This window comes from Arachis stenosperma, chromosome 1 (assembly GCF_014773155.1).
Source record: "Arachis stenosperma cultivar V10309 chromosome 1, arast.V10309.gnm1.PFL2, whole genome shotgun sequence".
Classification (NCBI taxonomy): domain Eukaryota; kingdom Viridiplantae; phylum Streptophyta; class Magnoliopsida; order Fabales; family Fabaceae; genus Arachis; species Arachis stenosperma.
This window is the reverse complement of record NC_080377.1, coordinates 128,611,259-128,634,499: the sequence shown is the minus strand read 5'-3', so window position 1 is coordinate 128,634,499 and position 23,241 is coordinate 128,611,259. Positions and strand designations below refer to the sequence as shown.

General features: G+C 35.4%; 2 protein-coding genes across 3 annotated transcripts; both read right to left on the bottom strand.

Annotated features, from left to right (window-relative positions):
- Positions 1-13,873: 13,873 nt before the first annotated feature.
- On the bottom strand, positions 13,874-16,696 carry LOC130945291 (G-type lectin S-receptor-like serine/threonine-protein kinase LECRK2). 2 transcript variants are annotated; one of them, XM_057874031.1, is made up of 2 exons: positions 16,142-16,184; positions 13,874-16,013 (listed from the first exon to the last, which is right to left on the bottom strand). In XM_057874031.1, the coding sequence occupies exon 2, from the start codon at positions 15,987-15,989 to the stop codon at positions 14,046-14,048; it is 1,944 nt and encodes a 647-aa protein (XP_057730014.1). In that variant the 5' UTR covers positions 15,990-16,013; positions 16,142-16,184; the 3' UTR covers positions 13,874-14,045. The 2 variants fall into 2 exon arrangements, with proteins under 2 accessions (XP_057730014.1, XP_057730009.1); XM_057874026.1 differs by having other exon boundaries at positions 13,874-16,696.
- Positions 16,697-16,907: 211 nt separating this feature from the next.
- Positions 16,908-19,928, bottom strand: LOC130945282 (G-type lectin S-receptor-like serine/threonine-protein kinase LECRK2). Its single transcript, XM_057874017.1, has one exon. It carries the CDS (start codon positions 19,514-19,516, stop codon positions 17,075-17,077), a length of 2,442 nt encoding a protein of 813 aa, XP_057730000.1. The 5' UTR covers positions 19,517-19,928; the 3' UTR covers positions 16,908-17,074.
- Positions 19,929-23,241: the final 3,313 nt, after the last annotated feature.

Here is a 23,241-nt window from a genome sequence, read left to right as displayed (position 1 = left end):
TGGAATAAAGAGAATTCTTTGTGTCAATCACCTTTATGCCATCCGCTCACCCGACAAAATCATGAAACTCAACTAACGGATGGGTGTGAAGACAAGATATGGGATCCCGGTTCGCTGTGTGAAGACCAATTAGAGGAACTCATATCTTGGGTGGAACTCTGCCCTAGCTTAATAAAATGGTTGGAAACTCTGTCAACCAATTGAGAAGCAAAGATCCTTGGAGATTCAAGGATGAGTACAAGCATAAGCCACCATGACAACAAGCATCTCAAATGTCCAACTTAAGGACTTAAACCAACTTAAGGACTTAAACTAAAAGGAGACAGGTGGGAGACACCCCACCATGGTAAACTCTTTCCAATCTTTTACATTTACTTAATAAGTGATTTGAGTTGCCATTGTAGATAGATGTTTCGTACAATACTTGTTATTGCTAATTGTTAGATTAGTCACATGCATGTTGTGTTAGTAGTAAATGAATAATACCAAAATTGCATTTTTGTGAATTGTATGATAGTTGAGTGAATAAGAGTTGTGAACACTAAGGGGAGCACCCGGCAAGTTGTTTGCTTAAAAAAAAAAAAAAAAAAAAAAAAAAAAAGAAGAAAGAAGAGGGAAAGGGGTGGACGCGAGCGCACCATGCACGCGCACGCGTCCTTGCGTGGATGCCCCACGAGCCAACACTCCCGAGAGTTGGGCCTCCCTTGGGCAAACATCATGCCTTGAGCCCAACTCAACCCACGCGGACGCGCACTACGTGCGTGCGCGCCGTTTCTCAGAACATGGACATTCACGCGGACGCACACTTGCCGCGTCCGCGCCGATTTGCTGCCGCAAGATTTCGAGCCACATTCCAGAGAGTTAAGCCAGCTCTGGGCTAGCTTTAAGCCCCAGGCCCAACTCGGTATGCGCGAGCGCGCACATCGCGCCGACGCGCCAATGCATACCTTAACATCTACGCGAGCGCGCACTCGCCGCGCGCGCGTCCATGCGTGCTGCCACCACTCTAGGCCACGGACCCGAGAGTTGGGCGTGCCTCAAGCCCACTCTAAGCCTCAGGCCCAATCAACTATACGCGTGCGCGCACTTTATGCGCACGCACCCATACCTATTCTGCCACCCACGCTAGAGCGCATTGCACGCTCACGCATAGAGCTCAAAATTTTCTCACTACGCGCGGACGCGCACAAACCGCGTGCGCGCCAATCTGATCGCGCAACTTCCAGGCCATTCTCCAGAGAGTTAGGCCTGGGTTGGGCCAACTCTATGCCTCTAGCCCAACCCCATGCACGCGTGTGCGCATTGTACGCGCACGCGTCCTTTCCCATTCTGCTCATCCACGTTCAGGTGCGCTTTACGCGCACGCGCAGATCCCTAGTTTACTCAATGGACGCGGACGCGCATGGTGCGCGCCCGCGCCGATTCAAAAAAATGGGAACCCTAATACGCGAAGAGCGTTGCGCCGCAGCGCACTTCTCCCCCTCCTCATTTCATCTTCTTCCTCTTCTCTCCTCCAACGTCCGTCGCAGCAGCAGCGCCGGCGGCCGCAGCTCCACATACTTCCGCCACTGTTCCCACCAACCCTTTCTTTTCTCCCTCTTTCACCACCACCCACTGATGCTGATGACAGGGAGGTTACTATCCCCTGGGGTGGTTGGGTGCACGAGAAGCCACTTGCTCGGCGCCGATCTCGGGCTAGAGCTACCGTGGGGACGCCTTCACCTTCTGCCCCTACGGCTGCCCCATCATCCTCTACTGCTGCAGCTCCATCATCATCTACAGATCCTCCAGCTGCCCCTGAGCCTACTTATCTCCTAGTTCAGCGTCTTTTCCGGTTCTTGGAGCGAGAGCGACGCCATGTTCGACGCCGGTTAGATCGGATGGACCAGGCATTGATTTCTTTGGGTGCTGACCTACCTCCGCTTCCCGATTCTCCGGCCTCCGATGATCAGGATCATCAGGAGGAGGTTGCAGAGGCGCCGGTCCAGCAGGACTCCCCTGCCACTACAGAGCCACTAGAGATTCATGAGGAGCCGGTCCCACAGTCCGAGCCTGAGCCTATCGTTGTACCTCCCACTGATCCTCCGGTTTAGCATCGAGGACGATGCTTGGTTTTAAGTGTGGGGAGGGCACCGGTAGCACTATTTGGGAACCGGTGAACTTTTTCAGCCTAGTTATCCTATTTTGCACATTTTGTATATATTTGGATGCATTTTTAGTTTGCTCTGGGATACTTTTATTTTGGATTTGCTTATTTTGGATTTTTTTTAGTTATTTTGATGCTTTTGGATATTTTAGATATTTTGGATGATAGATTGCGTACTTTTAGTTGGATTTTACTTTTCTTTATACATTTTGTTTATCTTTGTTTTTAGTTTGTGGTTGTGATTAGAAATCATAACTTGAATTGTTGAGTTACCCTTTTCGCATGAAAATTTTGGTTTTAAGAGAAGAAAAGAAATGGGTGAACTAGAAATTTTTGGATTTTTCAATCACAACAATGCTTGGTCAAACATCGAAATTTTCCAAGAAGTTTAAAGATAGGGCATTAACCCAATTGTTTGAAAGAAAATTTTTGGTGAAACTTGCTTGAATTTCGTACTTTGTGAAGCATGTATTGAACTAAGAACACAAGCTTGTGAGACTTGAGCCTATTGATGTGGTTACATTTTATAACCACTTATTTTCCATTCTTGTGTGAAATTGTTCTCTTTCTATGATTGTAATCCTTGATTTGCTTGATTCTATATATCCATATATTTCTTGTATTTATGCATTTATATGATTGAGGCCATTACTTCATTAGCCCACTTGCCCAAATAGCCAACCTTTTACTCTCCATTGTTAGCCAATTTGAGCCTATGTTCAACCAACTTATTCTCAATTTAGCACATTACAAGCCCAAGGCGGAAAACCAATGAAAAAGTCCTTGTTTGGATCTTTGATTAGCCTAGGCTAGTGAGAGTGTTTATTATTCAAGTTTGGTGAGGCTTGGGAACATTGGATGGGATAAGAGGGGTAGTATACTTTCATGTTTAGGAATTGGGTACATATTCATGTATTGATTAAATGTAAAGACCTTATGCATTGATGTTCTTGTATGTAATAAAGAAAAAAAAAGAGAATGAATGAAAAAGAAAAAAAAAGAAAAAGAAAAAAAAATAAAGAAAAAAAAAATGAATGATGATGAAAAAGAAAAAAAAGTATATATAATAAAGAGGGGACAAAATGCCCCAAAGTGAAGTCAATAAAAAGGAATCAATGCATATGTGTTATGAATCAAATAAGAATGCATGAGTATGTAAGAAAAAGTGAAGAATGGGTAGTTAGGATAGCTTGCATTTGTATAGGTCATTAAATAGGTTAGGAGGGAAAGTCTATGCTAATCAAAGATTCAAATCCTAGTACACTTAACCATAAATGATCCTACCTTGACCCTAACCCCATTACAACCTAAATGAAAGACCTCATGATGAATGTATGCATGCATTGAATAAATGTTGATTGTTAGAAGAAAATCAAATCTTGAAAAGCTTGATTAGAAGAGAATTGAGTGAATTGACCCTTAAACACTTGAGTGAATAGAGCGGATACACATCCGGTGAGGGTTCAAAAGTTCAACTACATGTGTTCACCCATATATCTATATTCTTGCAAGTTTAAATTCTTTTTGGAAATTCAATGCAATTGTGGTTTGGAATTAATTCCTATTGCCTAGCCCTTGTGCTTATACATACTCTCTTGGCAAGTTGATGTGTTTGAATTGAGCATTTGCATTTATTTTAGGTAGTTGCATTTAGATAGGATTCATATAGTTTAGTTGCATTCAATAAATGTCATAACCCTTAGTTCCTTCTTATTTTAGCATGAGGACATGCTAAGGCTTAAGTGTGGGGAGGTTGACAAACCCCAATTTGAGGGTTTGTCTTGTATTGAATTTAGAGTATTTTGATAACCTCTTGTCACATTTAGCCTATAAATTAGCATGGTTTTGTTATCTCTCCCATATTTGTGCCTAAGTGTAAAAACATGCTTTTTAAGCCTTATTTTGATGAATTCTATTTCCTCTTTGATTCCATAAGATGCCTTGATGTGTTTGCTAGTAATTCCAGGATTGAAATAGGCTAGGCATGGATCAAAGAAGGCAAGGAAGGAAGCATGCAAGTGGAAAGAAGTACAAAAAGCCAAAGAATTGATTTCGGCCAAGCACGCGTACGCGCACAAGGCGCTCGCGCGCACATTGCGAAACAGGCCAAGGGCGCGCACGCGTACCATGCGCGCACGCGCCGATGATGGCACATGACTTCATTTATGTAACACGTGCCTGGCGATTTTGGGAAGGTTTCAGCAACCAACTTTGGCGCCAAAATGCACATAAAAAGCCAAGGATTGAAGGGGGATGACATACACACACATAGAGATTAGTTTAGTTTTAGTTAGAAGTAGTTTTCTAGAGAGAGAAGCTCTCACTTCTCTCTAGAATTAGGATTAGGTTTAGGTTAATCCCCTTCCTTAGATCTAGGTTTAATTCATGCTTTGATTTACCTTTCACTTGTTAATTCTTACTCTTCTCTTCTCTCTCTCTCTAGTTATATACTTTAATTCTTGCAATTCTTCATTTTTGTTGTGGATCTAGTGTTTTCTTTTGTTTTCTTTTAATAATGCAATTTGAGGTAATTCATGTGATTGTGATGTTGTTGATTGTTGTTTTGTTCATTCTTTGTAATTGTTAGTTGTTGATTCCTTTTATTCTTACAATAAGAATGCTTTCTTTCATTACCCTCCAAGTGTTTGATGAAATGCTTGAGAGGATGTTAGAGTAGGATTTATGTTCTTGGCTTGAGAAGGTAACTTAGGATTTCTTGAGTCACTAGTGTCCAATTGATTGCTAGTTGATAGCCATTAACTCTAGCCTTCATTAATCCAATTAGTGGAAAGCTAGGACTTATGGACTAGGATTGATATAACTCACTTGACTTTCCTTTGTTAATTGATTTAAGGATGACTAAGTGGGATTAATCCTTGCAACTACCATACTTGTGGCTAGTGATAATGATGAAGACCCTTGACAACCAAACCTTGCCAAGACCATTTTGTTAATAAAGTTTTCTTACCATTTACTATTCATGTTTCTCATCTAAAACCCCAAAATAATTCACAACCAATAACAAGACACTTTATTGTAAGTCCTAGGGAGAACGACCCGAGGTTTAAATACTTCGGTTATTAATTTTAGGGGTTTGTACTTGTGACAAACAAATTTTTGTATGAAAGGATTATTACTTGGTTTAGAAACTATACTTCGACGAGATTTTATTTGAGAAATTCTAAACCGTCAAAAATCCAATCGTCAGCAGCAAAGCTTAAATGCATCAAATATGGTCTAAAGGGAGCTGCACTTGGATGCTATGTCAAATCCTACAGAAGAACTTATCATGCTCCTTGTGCAATGGATGTCTCAAATGCTCCTTGATTTTATTTCTGATTAAAAGCAAGAAAGCAAAAATAGAAGTAGAATTGAGAATCGGGAAGCAAGAAGCAAGAAGTAGAAGCAGCAGAAGCAAGAAAGCAAGAAGCAGAAGCAAGAAGCAAAATCAAGAAAGCAAGAAAGCAGAAGCAAGATGCAGAAGCAGAATCAAGAAGCAAGAAGCAGAAGGAGAAATGGGAAGGTGCAGCAGCGAGGCGGCGAGGGGCGAGGTGTAGATGAAGCGGCTAGGTGGCGAAGCGGTGCGACGGCCACGACGACGGCCACGGCAGCTCCAAGCTTTGCCGCCGCCGTCCCCCCTCCCCTCCCCCCACCAACCCCCACGTCCTTTCCCCTTTACTCCCCCCCTAACGTGTTCTTTTGTTTTATTTTTTAATTTTATAATTTTTTATTAGAGTAGGGGTCATTTTGGAATAAAATTAAAAATTTTATTAAAAAGGATTATTTTAATACGAAAAAAATGTTAAGGATGATTCTAAATAAAAAAAATTACAATGGGGATGGTTTCGATTCTGACCCTAAACGTTAGGGACCAACACAATACTTATCCCTAACAAAAATGATGCAATTTTTGAAAAAAAAATCACTTGCAAAATTCACAGCATCATCTTCAAAAATAAAATCATCTTTTGATAAATCTGGTCTTGGATATTCATCTAACATTGATGCTGACTTTGAAAAGTCATATTTTGATAAAAATGCATCTTATTCAAAATCTGAACCTGCTTCAAATAACTCTGGTCTAGGTTACATCTCTAACAATGAGGTCGTTTTTAGAAAATCCTTCTTTCACAAAAGAGCCTCACGTTCTAGAAACCCATATGTGTCAAGAAATTCTGGTTTAAGATTTTTGCAAGAGGAGGTACTAATGTTAGAGATGGATCTTTCAAAAGTAATGCACTCTTTTCAAATACCAGAAAATTCAAATCTTTTAATTACCATCAGCATCATACCTTAAATCGTTTTCAACAACATGCTCACATAAATCACTATTTTAATTACAATAAACCTGGTCACTCTTCTTCACAATGCTTTATTGGCAAAAGAAGAGTAGGAAACAAAACATACAAGCTTGTTTGTGATTTTAATGCACTTGGGCAAATAAGAATGACTAATTTCAAAGGATCCAAATTAGTTTGGATATCTAAGGTCACTTAAAAGCTTTGTACAGTTTTGTCTAGCATCCAAGAAGAAGAAAGACATGTGATACTTAGATAGTAGATGCTCTAGGCACATGACCGGAAAGTTCACATTCTTCATCAAGCTTGATAAATACGATGGAGGCTCTGTGATTTTCGGTGACAATGGTAAAGAAAAAGTTGTGGCCATAGGTAATGTTGGTAAGAGTTTCTCAACTTTCATTAATGATGTATTTTTAGTTGATGGATTGAAACACAATCTTATAAGCATTAGTCAATTGTATGATTTATGTTATTTGGTTATTTTCAAAAAATTGGAATGCTTAGTGGTGTGTGAAAAAAAATCAAAAATATTATTTGAAGCTAAAAGATACTATAATGTGTATGGACAAACTTTAGAGGAACTAAAAGAACAAAATGTAGCTTGTTTTACTTCCATGAAATCTGAAAATTGGTTATGGCACAAGAAATTGGGACATAAAAGCATGTTTCAAATTTCTAAGCGTGTGAAAAAGAATTTGGTTAGAGGTCTTCCTAAAATAAAATTTGAGAAAGACATCACTTGTGATGCATGTCAATTAGGTGAACAAACTAAAAATTATTTCAAACCCAAGGATGACATCTCAACCAAAAGACCATTAGAAATGCTACATATTGATCTTTTTAGTCCTACAAGGACTCAAAGTCTTGGTGGTAAGCACTATAGCTTAGTGGTGTTTGATGACTATACTAAATTTGGATGGATTCGTTTCTTGGCTCATAAAAATGATGCTCATTGCTTTTTCAACTCTATGCAAAAAGATTCAAAATGAAAAGATTTGAAAATTATTTCCACAAGAAGTGATCATGAAAAAGAATTTTGAAAGTCAAGACTTTGAATCATTTTGTGATGAATTTGGAATTTTACATAATTTTTTATGTCCTAAAACACCTCAACAAAATGGAGTTGTTGAAAGGAGAAATCAAAGCCTTCAAGAAGTGGCTGGGGCTATGCTTTGTGAAAATGAAATTCCTAAATTCCTTTGGGATGAAGCTGTAAACATAGCTTGTTGCATTTTGAATCAAACTATCATTAAATTTTTTTTAAAGAAAACGCCATATGAGCTTTGGAAAGGAGTACCACCCAATCTTAGGTACTTCTATACTTTTGGATGCAAATATTTGTGTTAAAAACTAAAGATAATCTTGAAAATTTTGATCCAAAATCTTATGAAGGTGTCTTTGTTGGACAATCAACCACTAATAAAGCTTATAGAGTTTACATCAAGGAATATAGAATAATTGAGGATTCCATACATGCCACTTTTTGTAATTCTAACTCCATTTCAAGTGTTGCTGAGAAAATTGATGCAGGAACTGAGATTGTCCAAAATTCAGATAGAACTAAAAAAGACTGAACTTACAATGGAAGATGCTGCTCACGATTCTACAGACCAGAATCCAGGAGACGATTCTGTTTTATCTCCTCCTCATATAGAGATTTCTGAAAATCTCAACAAAATTGATCTTATTCATACTCAACCTGAGATCACCTCACCAAAGCCAAAAGAATGGAAGTTCTTGAAGAACTATCCACATGAATTCATCATTAAAGATCCTTTTTGGATAAAGACAATAGAGGAAGAGCTGGTCTAATTTGAGAAAAATGAGGTTTGGACTCTAGTGCCTTATCCGAATGATAAGAAGGTAACATGTATCAAATAGATCTTTAAAAATAAATTGGGTGCGCATGGTAGTGTTGTTAGAAATAAAGCTAGATTAGTAGCTCAAGGGTTTAATCAAGAGGAGAAAACTGACTTTGATGAGTCATTTACTCCGATAACTAGAATGAAAGTAATAAGATTATTGACTGCCTATGCTGCCCAAAAAGGATTTAAACTCTTCCAAATGGATGTTATGTGTGCCTTTTTTGAATGGTTTTATTGATAGGGAAGTATACGTAGTTCAACTCCCGATTTTGAAAATAAAGATTTTCTAAACCATGTTTTTAAACCTTTTTTTAAAGCTCTTTATGGTTTGAGACAAGTTCCAAGAGCTTGGCATGAAAGACTTAGCTCTTTCTTGTTAAAAAATGGCTTTCAAAGGGGTTCTACGGATTCTACTCTTTTCATTAAAGAATCTAATGATCATTTCATACTTGTTCAAGTTTAAGTGGATGACATTATGTTTGGATCGGCACATGAAGCCTTGTGTGATGAATTTGAAAAATTAATTACTAGTGAGTTTGATATGAGTATGATGAACTCATATTCTTTCTAGGACTCCAAATCAAACAAACTCCTAGTAGAATTTTTGCACACCGAGGTAAATATGCCAATGAGTTAGTAAAGAAATTTGGTTTAAAAAATTCCAAACCAATGAGTACACCTGTGCATCCAAATTCCAAACTTGAAAAGAATGAAAAAGGAAAAGATGTTGATAAAATAAGGTATATATAGAGGAATGATAGGATTTCTCATGAATTTATCTTCCTCTAGACCAGATATTATTTATAATGTAGGTGTGTGTTCTAGATTTCAATCACAACCCAAAGAATCATATCTTTCTGCTGTAAAAAGGATCATTAGATACATTAATGACGCTATTGATTATGGTCTTTGGTATCCTAAAACTGATGTATTCTGTATAGTTGGGTATTGTGATGCAGATTTTACTAGAGATCATGGGAATAGAAGAAGCATTTCAGGGATTTATTGCCTTATTGGACAATCCTTGAATGTGTGATCATGCAAGATGCAAGCCACTATTGCTTTGTCAATAGTTGAGGCCGAATATATATCAACTTCCTCTTGTTGTTCTCAATTGACTTAGTTTAAAACACAACTTGCACATTACAAATTGCAAGTCAATAATATCCCTCTCTTTTGTGACAATTTGAGTGCAATAAAATTTTTTTAAAAAAATTCTATTTTACACTCCAGAACTACACATTGAAGTAAAATTTCATTCCATAAAAGAACATGTGCAAAAGGGAACAATTGACATACAATTTGTGAAATCTGAGGATCAATCGGTTGATATTTTTACAAAACCTCTATGTGAAGATAGATTTTAAAAATTGAGAATTACTCTAGGGACTGTTGATTGTTGAGTTTTTTAATTAAACATGCTTAAAAAATTTTTTGGTTGTTTTTCAGGTCGCAGGAAGACAACTGGTTAGATGATGACTCTCTTTAGGTTCCAAAAAGTTCAAACTATGTGTTGATAATTTTAAATGAATCTGGATTTGAACTAAATCCTTGGTGGTCAAATGTGTTTTTTTAAAACCACTACTAAGCCCAAGAGAAAGTTGTTTTGTTTTATGAAGTGGGCCTCATTTCTTGTTTTGATCACTTACACCAAAAAGACAGTATTTGCATTCATCATTTTTCAAGTCAAATCAGTTTCAAATTCTTTTTAACTTTTATTTGACTTGTCATTTTAAAACTGCCTGCATTATTTTTAAAATTCAAAATACCTTGAATCTCATTTTATTAAATTGGTTTGTGTTTTTAAAGGATTTTTTAGCATTTAAAGCATTTATTATGATAACTTCTCATCTTCTCCACTACTCCCATTTTTCTTTATATATAGAATATTTTTAACTTGTATTTTTTAGTATTTTGGTATTGATCTTAGCAATAAAACCTAAGACATAAATTTATATCTTAAGGGTAGTGGTGCTGTAAAGTAATCTAAGGAAAAGGGCACAAAGACAATCAAGGACACGGTTTTGAAAAAAAAAGAAGATCATCTTGCAACCGAGGATGAGAGATCTGATGTCTAGCCCTGTTTGATGCTACTGTTTTCTTACAATTTTTTATGACACTAACGATATTACTTATTTTGCATTTATGGATTGTATATTGAACTATTTTTTGTAGGTTTACCCTCCTTGATAACAAAAAAGGGAGTAAGTATTGCGTGAAAATAATTTGAAAGAGTTATATTGAAACTGTTGAACTTCTGATGCTTGAGACTGGCTGCAAATTTATTTGTTTTAAACCATTATTTCATGCAGCTATGATTATGTATATTGCTCTGATTGTGAATATTGCTTATACTTATAGCTTTTGTTTTGGTATCTGAGTTTTCTATTAAGGCTGCTCCATGTTGTTGCTGCGGAAAAATTATTTCTGAAACATTGGTTTATCATCAATTTTTGTTCTATTTCTGGATTTTAGTTGTTGAACTCTGTTGATGACTATAACTTAACTTTTATACTTTTACCTGCTCTACACTTTCTGCATATGTTAAACTGTTTCTCCATGCAGGTGTCCCTCCTTAATGACAAAAGGGAGAGAAAGGTTGCTGTCTATTTCTATCTTGATCTATGATGATGATGTTTGAAACTGCTATTTATAATGTGTGTTTAAAAATATGCAGCTTGATCTGGTTGTGAATATTATTTGTAGCTTAGCATTTGAGATTTTGAATAAATAGCTTTTAATTAATATTTGGATTAGCTCTGATTCATGCTTGTTTCAAGGCTGGATGATGATATTTGTGAATTGATAATAGCCTTACAAATTTGACATATGATCAAACATGTTCCTTAAGATACAAAACTATTTGAAAATTATTGGATATTTGGCATTATTTATGTGAAAAGCTTGTTGGTATCAGGTTATGAAAAGCAAACATTCAAGGAGAGTTTGGAGATCAAAAGAAAATGGGAGCTTCAAACCAAAGGAAACATCAAAGAAAAATCTCTAAAAACTCCTCTCATTCAATTTCAATTCATTTAATAATGTTTGTCATCAAGGAAGAGATTGTTGAGTTTAGAGAACTAAACTATGATTAAGATGATGACTAAACATTATTGGGTTATCTGTTTGTATGATTTGTTGTGTTTGTGTGTAGAAAATTAATTAATTCACATTGGCCCAAGTAGTATGAAAAACAAGCCCATATTACATTTGGCCCAATATGATTTAAACAAAGCACTCATATCATATGATGAATGGCTATGATAGCAAGCAATCTGAACAAGGAAGATAAGAAAAGAAATATGACCCAATATCAAGTTCAGCGTGAACAAACTATTCATTCCAACAATCTTGATACAAAGATTGAATGGTTGAACCATGAGGAAGGAAGAAAACAAATAAGCCCAAAAACATAAGCAAGTCCATAATCAAACCAAAGTTCAATGGTGGTCAACATTCAAATCTACTCATTCATTTAGACAGTAACTAAGTGATTCAAATTCTATTTCATTGGAACCATCACATGACATTACTTCATTTCAATTAAATTAATTACATTCACTTCATCCACCGAAAAGCCAAACTTTCTCTTCTCTCTCCTCTTTCTTCACTTTGGTCACATCACTCACTTAGCAAGAAAGAAAGAAAGAAAGGGAAAGTGCAGAGGCTATGGAGTTTTGAAGGAAAAAAAAGCTTGTTGCCAAAACGAAGCAAGAAGGAAGGGATACAACCAAGAAGCTAGTCACTCACGGCCAAACCATATTAAAATGGTGATTTTTTCATTTGTGCTTCATCAAGGATTATTGAAGAAATCAACTGGGTCACAAGCACTGTTCTGGAAAATATGAAGAAGGTAAAATTAATGGTGCTCTGCTTAGAATTTATGATCAATAAACAAACTTGGAGCCAAAGTAAGAATGCACGGCTCAAATTTAAGATTCTTGAAGAAAAATGTTGAAAGAGCAGATTGAAGGTATGATTGCATGTCACTGCTTCTACCCTCTCTCTCCTTTGTGAACGCCGCTGCTGCATTTGTATATTGGGAGAAGAGAACTAACATGTGCTGAAGAAGTTTTCAAGCCCTGGAAGGTTCACTCCTCTATAATAGGGGTGAACAGCCAAGGATTGGAGCAAGGAATGAGAGCACACGTTTGGGTTCTCATAGCTCTTTGAGCTGTTTATTCTTCTCGTTCATGGTTATCATTGAATATTTTTTTTCTCAGTTTAGTCTATCTGTGTTTTATTGGTAAAAGGCAAAATGTGAAATTTTGTAAGAAAAAACCAATGAGTAGAAAAAGGCAGAGAGTTAAAGAAAAAGCTATAGTTATTTCAAAAATTCTTTGTATGTATTTCTGTTTTGTTCTCATAATCCTGAGGGGATTCCCTTATAAGTTGGATTATCACTTTGCTGTTGAAAGTTAGGGTGAGTCTTAGTCAAGTTCAGATTGGGTTAGTATCTGGACTTGTCCCAGATAGGATTGGAGTAGATCCTAGGGAGAATTGGTGAATGTAATCTTGTTGAAAGATAGTGAAATTCCGTCACTGTTGTGATGGAGACTGGATGTAACCTACATTGCACAAGGTAGCTGAACCAGGATACATCTAGATGTTACTTCTTCTTCTCTACTTCGATTTTGTTTTTGTTATTTAGGAGACAAAATGAAAATGTCTCTCAACTCGATATGAGAAAAAAGTAAAAATATTTCTAAAATTTCTTTGAAAAAGCAAAAGTAATATTTAGCAGAAAAAGAAACTAAAATTCAACCCCCTTCTCTTAGCCACTAATAACCATCAAGTGCTAATGTCACACGTTACATTGGCTGATTGGCATTTGACATTGCCATACGTAGTAGTATTCTAACACAGCTTTGCTGTTCCAAAATCAGATCCAAAAGAACGAAGGAATGAATGAATGAATGATATGTGTGCCGTGTTCTTCACTTGATTCATCCTATATATGGCTGTGGCGTGCTGCTGAACTGCAACTGTATTATCAAGTCTCGTGTTGAAGCAAAAATAACAAGAGCATTGAGTTGGTTGAAAATAATCATAGGTTGATTTCACTGTCAAACACTAATATTAGAGCCTGAACAATTATTTTCTGTAGTCTTCATTTTCCTCTCAAACGTCACTGTTTATATATTATGTGGAAGATTTTGAGTCAGTATCTAAGAGATTAGATTATTATAATGAACCAATAAATAACACAAAAACCAGCCACTGAGTTATGCCGTGTTCTACACTTGAAAGAACCCTTCAATTCATCCTATGGCTATGATGCAATGCTCCAGTCGAACTCAATGAGTCTTGACTTCACTATCAAAATCACTACTCATTCTCTCTGAAAAATTTACCTTCTTTTATTCATTGCTATTTTATATTAACAAAGTAAACATTAAAATGACATGTTTGTGATTATTATGCTTATAATAGATTAAAAGTATAATTCATATATCACAAACTGTAGTGTCTTGAACTTCTGATCATCAATTCAAAAGCAGTGGTTTTTGTGATAGCACAAACATATGACTGAAACATTAAGACAAAAGACTATATGCTGATAAAACATTAATTATCATGGGAATTACATTAGCTTCTTTCTTGTACCTTGTTACATATCTCAACACCACCGAGAACAATTGAAAGAATTTGAAACGCATTAAACAGAAGTCCAACATATAAACTGAAAAACACACACAGATCAATATTATTTCCCTCAGTGCAGAAGAGAATTTACATAGAAATAGAGGTTGTTGGACAAGGAGGAATAGCTACATCAGTAACCCCTTCTAACATCAACACCACACTCTTCATTGTTGGCCGGAGAGCAGGCTCATCTTGGATACACCATAGTGCCACCTTCACCATATTTTCCAAAACATTCTTATCCACTATTTCCCTGGGAACTAGCTTATGCAACTCTTTAGCAACAAAGCAGTTATAGGTCCAGCTAGAGAGAAGAATCTCCTCTGGTACAGAAACACTAATTTCGATGTTCCTTCTGCAGCATATAACTTCCAGCAGCACAACACCATAGCTGTAAACATCTGCCTTCACTGATATTGGGGTGTTCTTGTGCCATTCTGGAGCCACATACCCTCTTGTCCCTCTAATCCCTGTGAAGGTTCTTGTTTGATCTGGCATTAAGAGTTTTGCTAGACCAAAATCAGATATTTTTGCAGTCCAAAATTCATCCATCAAGATATTTTGAGGCTTTATGTCACAGTGAATAATGGGTGCCTCACACTCTTCATGGAGATAAAGGATCCCTCTTGCAATATCCAGTGCTATTCTCACTCTCTCATCCCAATCTGGACGCTTTTCACCCCCAAAGATGAGCTTTCCAAGGGAACCATTACTCATGTATTCATAGACCAGAAGCCTCTTGGGACCCTCGGCACAAAATCCCAGCAAGCGAACAAGGTTCCTGTGATGTGTTTTTCCGATGGCTCGCACCTCTGCTTGGAACTCTCTTTCTCCTTCTTCAACTAGCTTCTCTAGTCTCTTCACTGCAATGGATCTTCTACTTTTGTATAAGCTGCCTTTGTAGACTGCTCCAAAAGAACCCTTACCCAGCTCTTGCCTGAAACCGTTTGTTGCCCGCTTCAGTTCACTGTATGAAAATCTTCTCAAGGATACTTCTTCATTTAGGCCTAAGTTCCCAGTCTCCATCTGCCTTTGAAGCCTTAGAACTCGAATCTTGTAAATCAGGTGGCAAGAGATGGCGATCATTGAGCATAAAAGAAGAGTGAACATCGATGTGATGACAATGATAGTGACAACTGCTTTGTTGCTAGTACTCCTGATTGGGAGAGGCATGAATACATCATTAGGATTCCTGTTTTTATGGGTGATATTTCCCACCTTTAAGAACATTGTGTTGGCTGAGAACCCTTCAACTCTCCTTGAGACATATCTGAAAGGCATCCCTTGTTTCAAGCATTCCCGGTTCTTATAAAGGGCACCCCAACAGTTGCAATCAGCCAAACAAGAATCAGAGCATTCTTCTTGGTGCTCCATATAGGCCCCGAAATAAGCGTGATCCTCCCATTGAATATCTAGCATGGTGACCATGTTATAATAGGGTGCAGCTGCGCTGCCTTTCTCACCTCTACACTCTGCAATTGAGAAGTTCCTTTTGCAGCCAAGAGTGGGTTGATCTGGCTCTATGAAGTCGAAACCTTCAAGACAGTAGCAGTATGGTTTGTCGTCGTTGAATGTACAGTAGCTGTTAAAGCCGCAGTAACCCTTTACTTCACATCTGTCGTTCTCTGGCCACTGTGAAACTTTCTTGGACTCACTACCTTTATCATGAGCATACAGCCTGAAAACCCCATCAGGGTCCAGGGTTGCACGATAAATGGTGTGGTTATTGCCGATACTATTACCAGAATAAGGTGCATTATAGCTCCACATGACACCATTGCTGTCATTCATGGACACCAGGAAACCTGTTTTGTTGAGGTAAAGATAAGCTTTTCCTTTGACTATCTTATCACCAAGGTATATATCTGACGGCCAGTAAGCATCCCTCCTCGTGTCAGTTGTGAATTCTGGATACAGACTGAATTCTCCATCATCCTGCATCTTGAGGCGAAATCGTCCACTTGAGTGATTGGTATCTGAAGAACTAGACAACAAATGACCTCCAGAAGGTAGAGATTGACCACCCAACATAGTGTCAGTTGGGTAATCGAAACTCTGCCATATGACACCATTAGTCTGGTTATATAGTACAAAGTTTCCAGAATCGAGCATGGAAGCGGAGGAAGCAATTGCATCAGCAATAAGCTTCTGTTTTCCTTGCTCTGTTTGCACAACGAATTTACCTTGTGCAGTCAGCTGTAGAGTTGCATTTGAAGTAACTGGTGGATCGTCTCGGTTTGCAGTCCATACCACCGTATTGTTCTTCGCATCAACCAACCAGATTCCAACGGCATAGCCACTACCTTGCTTATAAAAGCCAAATGCGAATTGGCCAGAAGAAGAGGACCAGTGAGTAGGGTTAGTAGCAGGGTGAAGTGAGGAACCTGGTGTTATGTTTGTAGCTGGAACTTGTGTTTCTGTTGTTCTTCCTACATAACATAAGCACAAGAGCAATAGGAAGATAACAACGGTACTTGCAGAAAGAGTATTCATAACTACTCAAATCAGTACTTTGGACTTGATAACAAGAGATGCAAACTGACTCATAACATCATTGCCTTTCATGCTTTAAGCTTTATAGAAAATGCCACACAAAGGACCTTGCTTCATCTATAACCACTCAAATCAACATCAAGTGGAAAACTAGCAATAGTGCAAACAAATAAGACCAAAATTTTCTTGGACCAGTTGTGGAAAAACACCTAGTGAAGAAAAGCCTAAGAAGCTTTCTAACTAGACAATGAACGTCAATCTTCATTATCACACATTTGCAGTATCTTCCACGGTCTTTAGACCTAGTAAACAAGGAACTCATACATCATTTTATTAAAGCTCAACGAGACCATGGACTCGGTCAAAGTTTAGTTAGTGAATCCCCTGTTGAACCGCATAAATCAACATGAATATAACATGTAAATTACCTATGTAATGCAGGGGAAGATTCATCGATTTAAATCCAAAGTGTTGAGAAATGAAAAACTATTATTATGTTGTGAATCTCCACTGGCATACAAGCTTTCTTTTTATGTACTCCCATCGATGGCACGACAAGTACAAACGCTACACACAACATGCATGACAAGAACAACATAAAAATGGATTGTGGTGTCCCTAGATTATTCAACAAAGAAGGCTGGAGAGGGAGGAACCGGAATATCTTTCAGTCCTTCCAACATTAAGATCACATCCTTCATTGTGGGACGAAGAGATGGTTTGTCTTGAACACACCACAACCCCAACTTCACCATTCTTTCCAGTATTTTCCAATCTACATCTTCGCCTTCATCATCTGCCACAAGCTTATTCAACTGCCCCGCCGCATAGCATTTATATACCCAACTGGAAAGAACTATCTCTTCTGGTGATGCAACATTCATATCAATACTGCTTCTACGGCATGCAATCTCCAGTAACACCACCCCGAAACTATAAACATCAGCTTTAACTGACACTAATTCATCCTTCTGCCATTCAGGTGCCAAGTACCTACTTCTCTTGTCATCCATTTTCTTCATTCTTGAATAGCTGGGTTTCAACAGCCTTGCAAATCCAAAATCGGATATCTTTGCAGTCCACACTTCATCCATGAGTATATTCTGAGGCTTTATGTTGCAGTGGATAATTCGAACATCACACTCCTCATGCAGATATAAGACCCCTCTAGCCACATCTAATGCAATCTTTAACCTCTCTTTCCAAGCCATAGTCATATGAGACTTGAAGAGAAGATCTGCAAGAGACCCATTGCTGAGATATTCAAAAACAAGAAGCTTCCTAGATCCATCAATGCAGAAACCAATGAGCTTCACCAGATTCCTATGATGAGTTCGAGCAATGGCAGTGATTTCTGCTTGGAATTCCCTCTCCCCTTCATCAACAAATTTCTCAAGTCTCCTCACAGCAACCGTTCTGTTACTGTCACCTATTGTGCCTCTATAAACCGCTCCAAAAGATCCTCTGCCTATCTCCTCTGCAAAGCCTCCAGTTGATTTCACAAGTTCATCAAAGGAAAATGAACGCAAGGAACATTCTTCTACAAATCCCAGATTTTCACTTGCAGACAATATTGCATACCTATGAACTTGACGCCTGTAAATGATGAAAATATACAATACAAAGACCAAACCAAAAAACGAAATCCAACCCAGGGTAAAGGACAGAATCATTATAAGACTTCTCTTGTCATCAACAAAGAGGGAGGGCTTTGTTGAAGATAGAGCAGTTTGGTTTGAAGTAGGACTTAGGACAATTCCTGAAGGCATCTTCAAGAAGGCTGTCGTTGATGCATCTTTAGAGCTTCTTCCATATAGAAGTGGAAGCTTATATTTTTCGCAGATGCCGCTCTTATATAACACTGCCCTGCAATCACAGTCTTTCCGACAAGACTTCTTGCAAGTTTCCATCTCCATTGGCACAACCAAATAAGGAGAACCACCCCAGTAGATATCCTTCAAGGAAGTCATATTGTACATCGTTGTTGGGTCCTCTATGCTCTCACAATTATCTTTGCTGTGGTTCTGTTCGCAGTCGAGAAACCTGGTATCGTTACCACCACTCTTGATACGGATGAAACCAGGATAACACTGACACATGGCTTTGTCGCTCTTGATGAAGCAGTAACTGTTCAAGCCACAAAGCGGGACTTGACATTTATCCCCCTCCACGGCTTTCCACAGCGTTTGCACACCTGAGCTAGTATTTCCCTCGAATTGGTGAGCATACAATCTGAAGTTCCCATCTTCATCAAGTGTAGCACGGTAGATAAAAGTTGCATTCTTTGACTTGTCTGTGAGGTTCTTGCTACTAGCTAAACACTCTAGTTCAGAACCAGAGGAATAATCTTGTAAGCAAAGCGAACCTTCAATGCTAAGACTGAGCTGTAGATAACCATAACCTTCAAAGTATGTGTTTTTAGCCCAATAAGCATCCTCCGGTTCACATGTGCTGTTCACACGGCAAGCAGCTAGGTGTACATAATCAAACTGCGTTCTTAGCCAAAAATGTCCACTCGAATGGTCTGATTGTGACACACTAGAGACCAGCTTCGCTCCACTTGTCAAATTCTGGCCACCTAATATGGTGTCACTTGGCATTGAGTTATGGAAACTACTCCATAACATACTAAAATTCTTATCATAAAGCACAAAGTTGCCAGAATCAAGCATAGATGCTGAAGCCACTTCTACTTTAGCCTGATATAAATAATAAAGTGGAGTGAGAAACTCTGGGTCTTCATTTCCTTGCAGAAGAAGTAGCCCGCCTTCTTTGGTCAATCTCAATGTGGAATTTGAAGGCACTGATGGACTATCACGATTATGAGTCCACACAATTGTGTGGTTAGGTTGATTAAGCAGCCATATTCCAACAGCATAGCTATTACCATGGGGGTAAAAGCCAAAAGCAAAGAGGCCAGAACGTGATGCCCATGAAGCGTGCGTGCCTGTAGGAGATATCACAGACCCTATAGAAATGAGGTGAGTGTGGTTTGTCTCAGCTGTGGTTTCATTTGCAAATAGCATCAACAACACTAGCAATAACAGAGCAGGTGTTGATGCCATAGGATTTTGTGTAGTCTTAACTATTCTGAAATGAGAATGATTCTTAGTGATGAACTCACTAGCCAAAACACAACAGTTAAGTAAGGCTCAGGTTCCATTACAGGAGTTGACTGACTCTCAGGGATTGCTGAGTCTCACTCCCAAATTCCACATATAATGCAGAAAGGAGTGGTCCACACTCCACATTCCGTGTGGAAATTAAAATCATGCAATATGCATCAAGTCATTAGCCGTGTCATGCAGGTGTTGAGGATAAATAAGAGATGAAACTAGCTGTAGTGTAAGGCATGTGATTAGGAGTTAGTTATGCTGAGTTGTCAAGTTTGTTAGAAGGATAATTAGTTGTTAGAAAAATCTGTTTCAGCTGTGACTATAAATTCAAGAGAAAACCTACTCTGTAAGTAATTTTTTTAAGAATCAATAAACTCAATTTCTCGTGTTCTTCTTTTCTCTCTGCTCTCTACTCCCTTTCTCTCTCGCTCTTGCTCTCTTTTCAGATCTAACAGAGTTTTCTGATACCTTCTCAACAGGAAATTGGTTTCAAATCTTGGACACAAAATGAATTTGAGAATGAAAAAAAAAAAAAAGAAATAACATCACGCACATTAACATGATACTGACAGCAAAAAGAATTACAACTAAGAATTAACTGAACTAAAAGCTCAAACAGCGAATTCACACATTAAAAAAATAAAATAAAAAGAGTAAAAATTATAAGTTGAAAAAGAAAGACCTGAATGCGATTTTCTCAAGCGTGGAACAAACAATACCGTTGATTATGATGTCAAAATTACAGATATTAATTGAAACTGCAGTGGGACCGATGCATGATAAATCAAGTTATATTTTAATAAGAATTATATTATTTAAAATTAATTAAAAATATATATATAAAGTAATGTTAAATTTGATATGTCTTTTAATATAAAAATTTTTGAAATTAAAGTTATATAAAGTTATACTTTTATTTTTTTTATTTTTGTATTTATTTTAATTGACGAATTTAGTCTTTTTATATAATATTTATATTTTTTTATTTTTAGTTATTGTTGAGTTGTTTTTTTTATACGTTTTTACCACGATATATTTATCTTGAATTGTTGATTTATATATATTTTTTTATTATTTTTTATTTTTGTATATATGTATTTCATCTGTGTTTTGAATTTGTTTATTTTTTTTTAATTTCTTGATTGGTATATCATCTTTGTTCGATGATATTAATATTGATGAAGTTAGTTTCTATAATCAATAAAAAATATAAATGAGCAATATAAATGATATTTTGAATAATTAAAATTTTTGTAGTATTATTTATTTTATTTGTTGTAATAATAGTTGAGCCTTAATATTTTTTGTTAGGACAAATATTTTGATAACAGTATATTATTAAGAGTCTTTTTTAAAGTTAAAATTATTTACTTTGATTTTAAATATAAATATAAAGTTGCATAAATTTTTCATTTGGATAGTGCTTCAGTGTCATTACTATCCTAAAGTGTTATTAGATTTGAGTTATATGTCCAATAAATTTTTTCCATCTCCATCAAATAGCACTAAAATTATTATAGTATTTTGATTTAAAATCTTTAATTTCATTCTAAATTAGTAATAATTATCGAATTAATAACTTATAATTTGATAGACTTTTTTATGATGAGTATATAGATATCTTATTGTTGGATATTGTATTGTTTAATTACATGTGTCGCAAAAATATTTGTCTCCTTTTGTATGTACTTTCTTCTTACACTTTTTTACATTTAATAACATAGCTCCATCTAAATTTTTCATCAATTTTATTTTATAGTTGCAAAAATTATAAAAATCTTTTCCTATTTAAATTTTAAATTTTTATTATCATTAAGTATATAATATTTGAATTGCTATATATGTAAATTAAAAATTAATTGTATATTTATTTTGTTACTCTTTAAGTATCAACTCTATTGTTAGTATTTTTGTGAGTTTTTTTTTACATCTATTTTTCTTCTTCTCCTAATATATGCAATTTTTCAATGATATTTATAATAGTAAGAATAAATTTTTTTAGAATATTTATTATATATATATTGAATAAGTTATTTTTAATAAAAAAATTTAAATTGTATAAAATAAAAATATCTGGTAATATTTTTTAATTCATTCTATCAGATAATATTTCAAATGATACAAGCTCAAAATAGTATTGAAAAATATTTAAAATTGGTCTTTAATTTCGTTCATAGCAATTATGAATAAAAAGTATATTTTTATTATACTTTTACTTGGCCTATACAAATTTTTTACATATTTTATTTTTAAATTTTTTATAATATAGACTTTTTCTTCTTATAACAAATGTTTAAATTTGTTCGTCACATTTTTCTCACAATTACATGAATGAGGCGTTTTTTGCGGTATTAATAAATCATAATTAAAAATTTGTAAACAAAAAGTATAATTATAAAAATCTTAAAATATAAGTATATGTAAAGTATTAAAAAATAAAAAAGTATAAATAGTAAAAGTAATAAGAGTGTTTTTTATTTTAAAAATATAATAAGTATTTTTATTTTGTATTTTATCATCTAATATAATCATTTTTAGGTAGATAGACTCCTCTTTATTTGTTGGTGTAGATATTTTCATAGACAAATTATGCAAATTTTGATAAACTAATTATCTATTTATTTGGTAAAATTATCTAAAAACGAGTGTTTCATTGTGTAATTTTGAGATGTTTTATAGTTTAAAAATAATTTAAAAAATTAGAGTCAGAGAAAATTAATTGAAATGAGAACATAAATAATATAATATAAAATTAGAAATCAACTATATAATAATGATATATTTAAATGTATTTAATAAAAATATATCAAATTTGAGATTGTTTGTAGGAATCTTCAACTGTTGATGTGAGAGTTTATAAAATAAAATAATAATAATAAAAATCTTACGAATAATGTATAACTGGATCAAATAATATAAAATTTATTATGATCAAGGTTATTATCATGACACTTTTAATATAAATATTTATTATATTTAATTAATATTTTATATTTTTATTGAATAATAATATGTTATTCAAGAAGAATAGAGAATGGCATGGAACTCTTTTTTTTTCCATTGAAAAATAATTTATTATTTTATTTTTTTAAATATTTTATTAAAAATTGATTGGTTAATTTTTAAATTATGTCAAATAATTAAAATTACTAATATGACATCATTAAAAAAAATATGATTTAAATTTAATATACAAAAAGTTGAAATCAACTTTTATATAATAAAAAAATAAATTCTATCTAATCCTCACTTAAATAAAGGGTAAGCTACCCCTATAACATGTCTAATTATTATTAGATGAAATAAATTAGTATTAATTTTTAATTTAATTTAAATTTTGACAATTAAACTAATTAAATATAATAAAAAATTTTGTAAATTATAAGGGTTATAAAAGAGATTCTACATTTTGTTCCGGTGTTAAAGACAAGAAGTGGCATCTACCCCCTTAAATGCGATTTGTAGTCCAACATGTGTATATCGTTTCAAACTCATTAATTGTATCTTTGTAAACCTTTATTTGTATCATCCATTGATAACATTTCTTCCTCAACTTTTCTGTTATTTCTTTTTCTTTTACTGGAATCTTGTACCCTTCAGGAGTGCTCAAACTTAATTCTGCACTTATTTTTCTAACATATTATAATGTTATTGTCACCCCATCATCTATCACT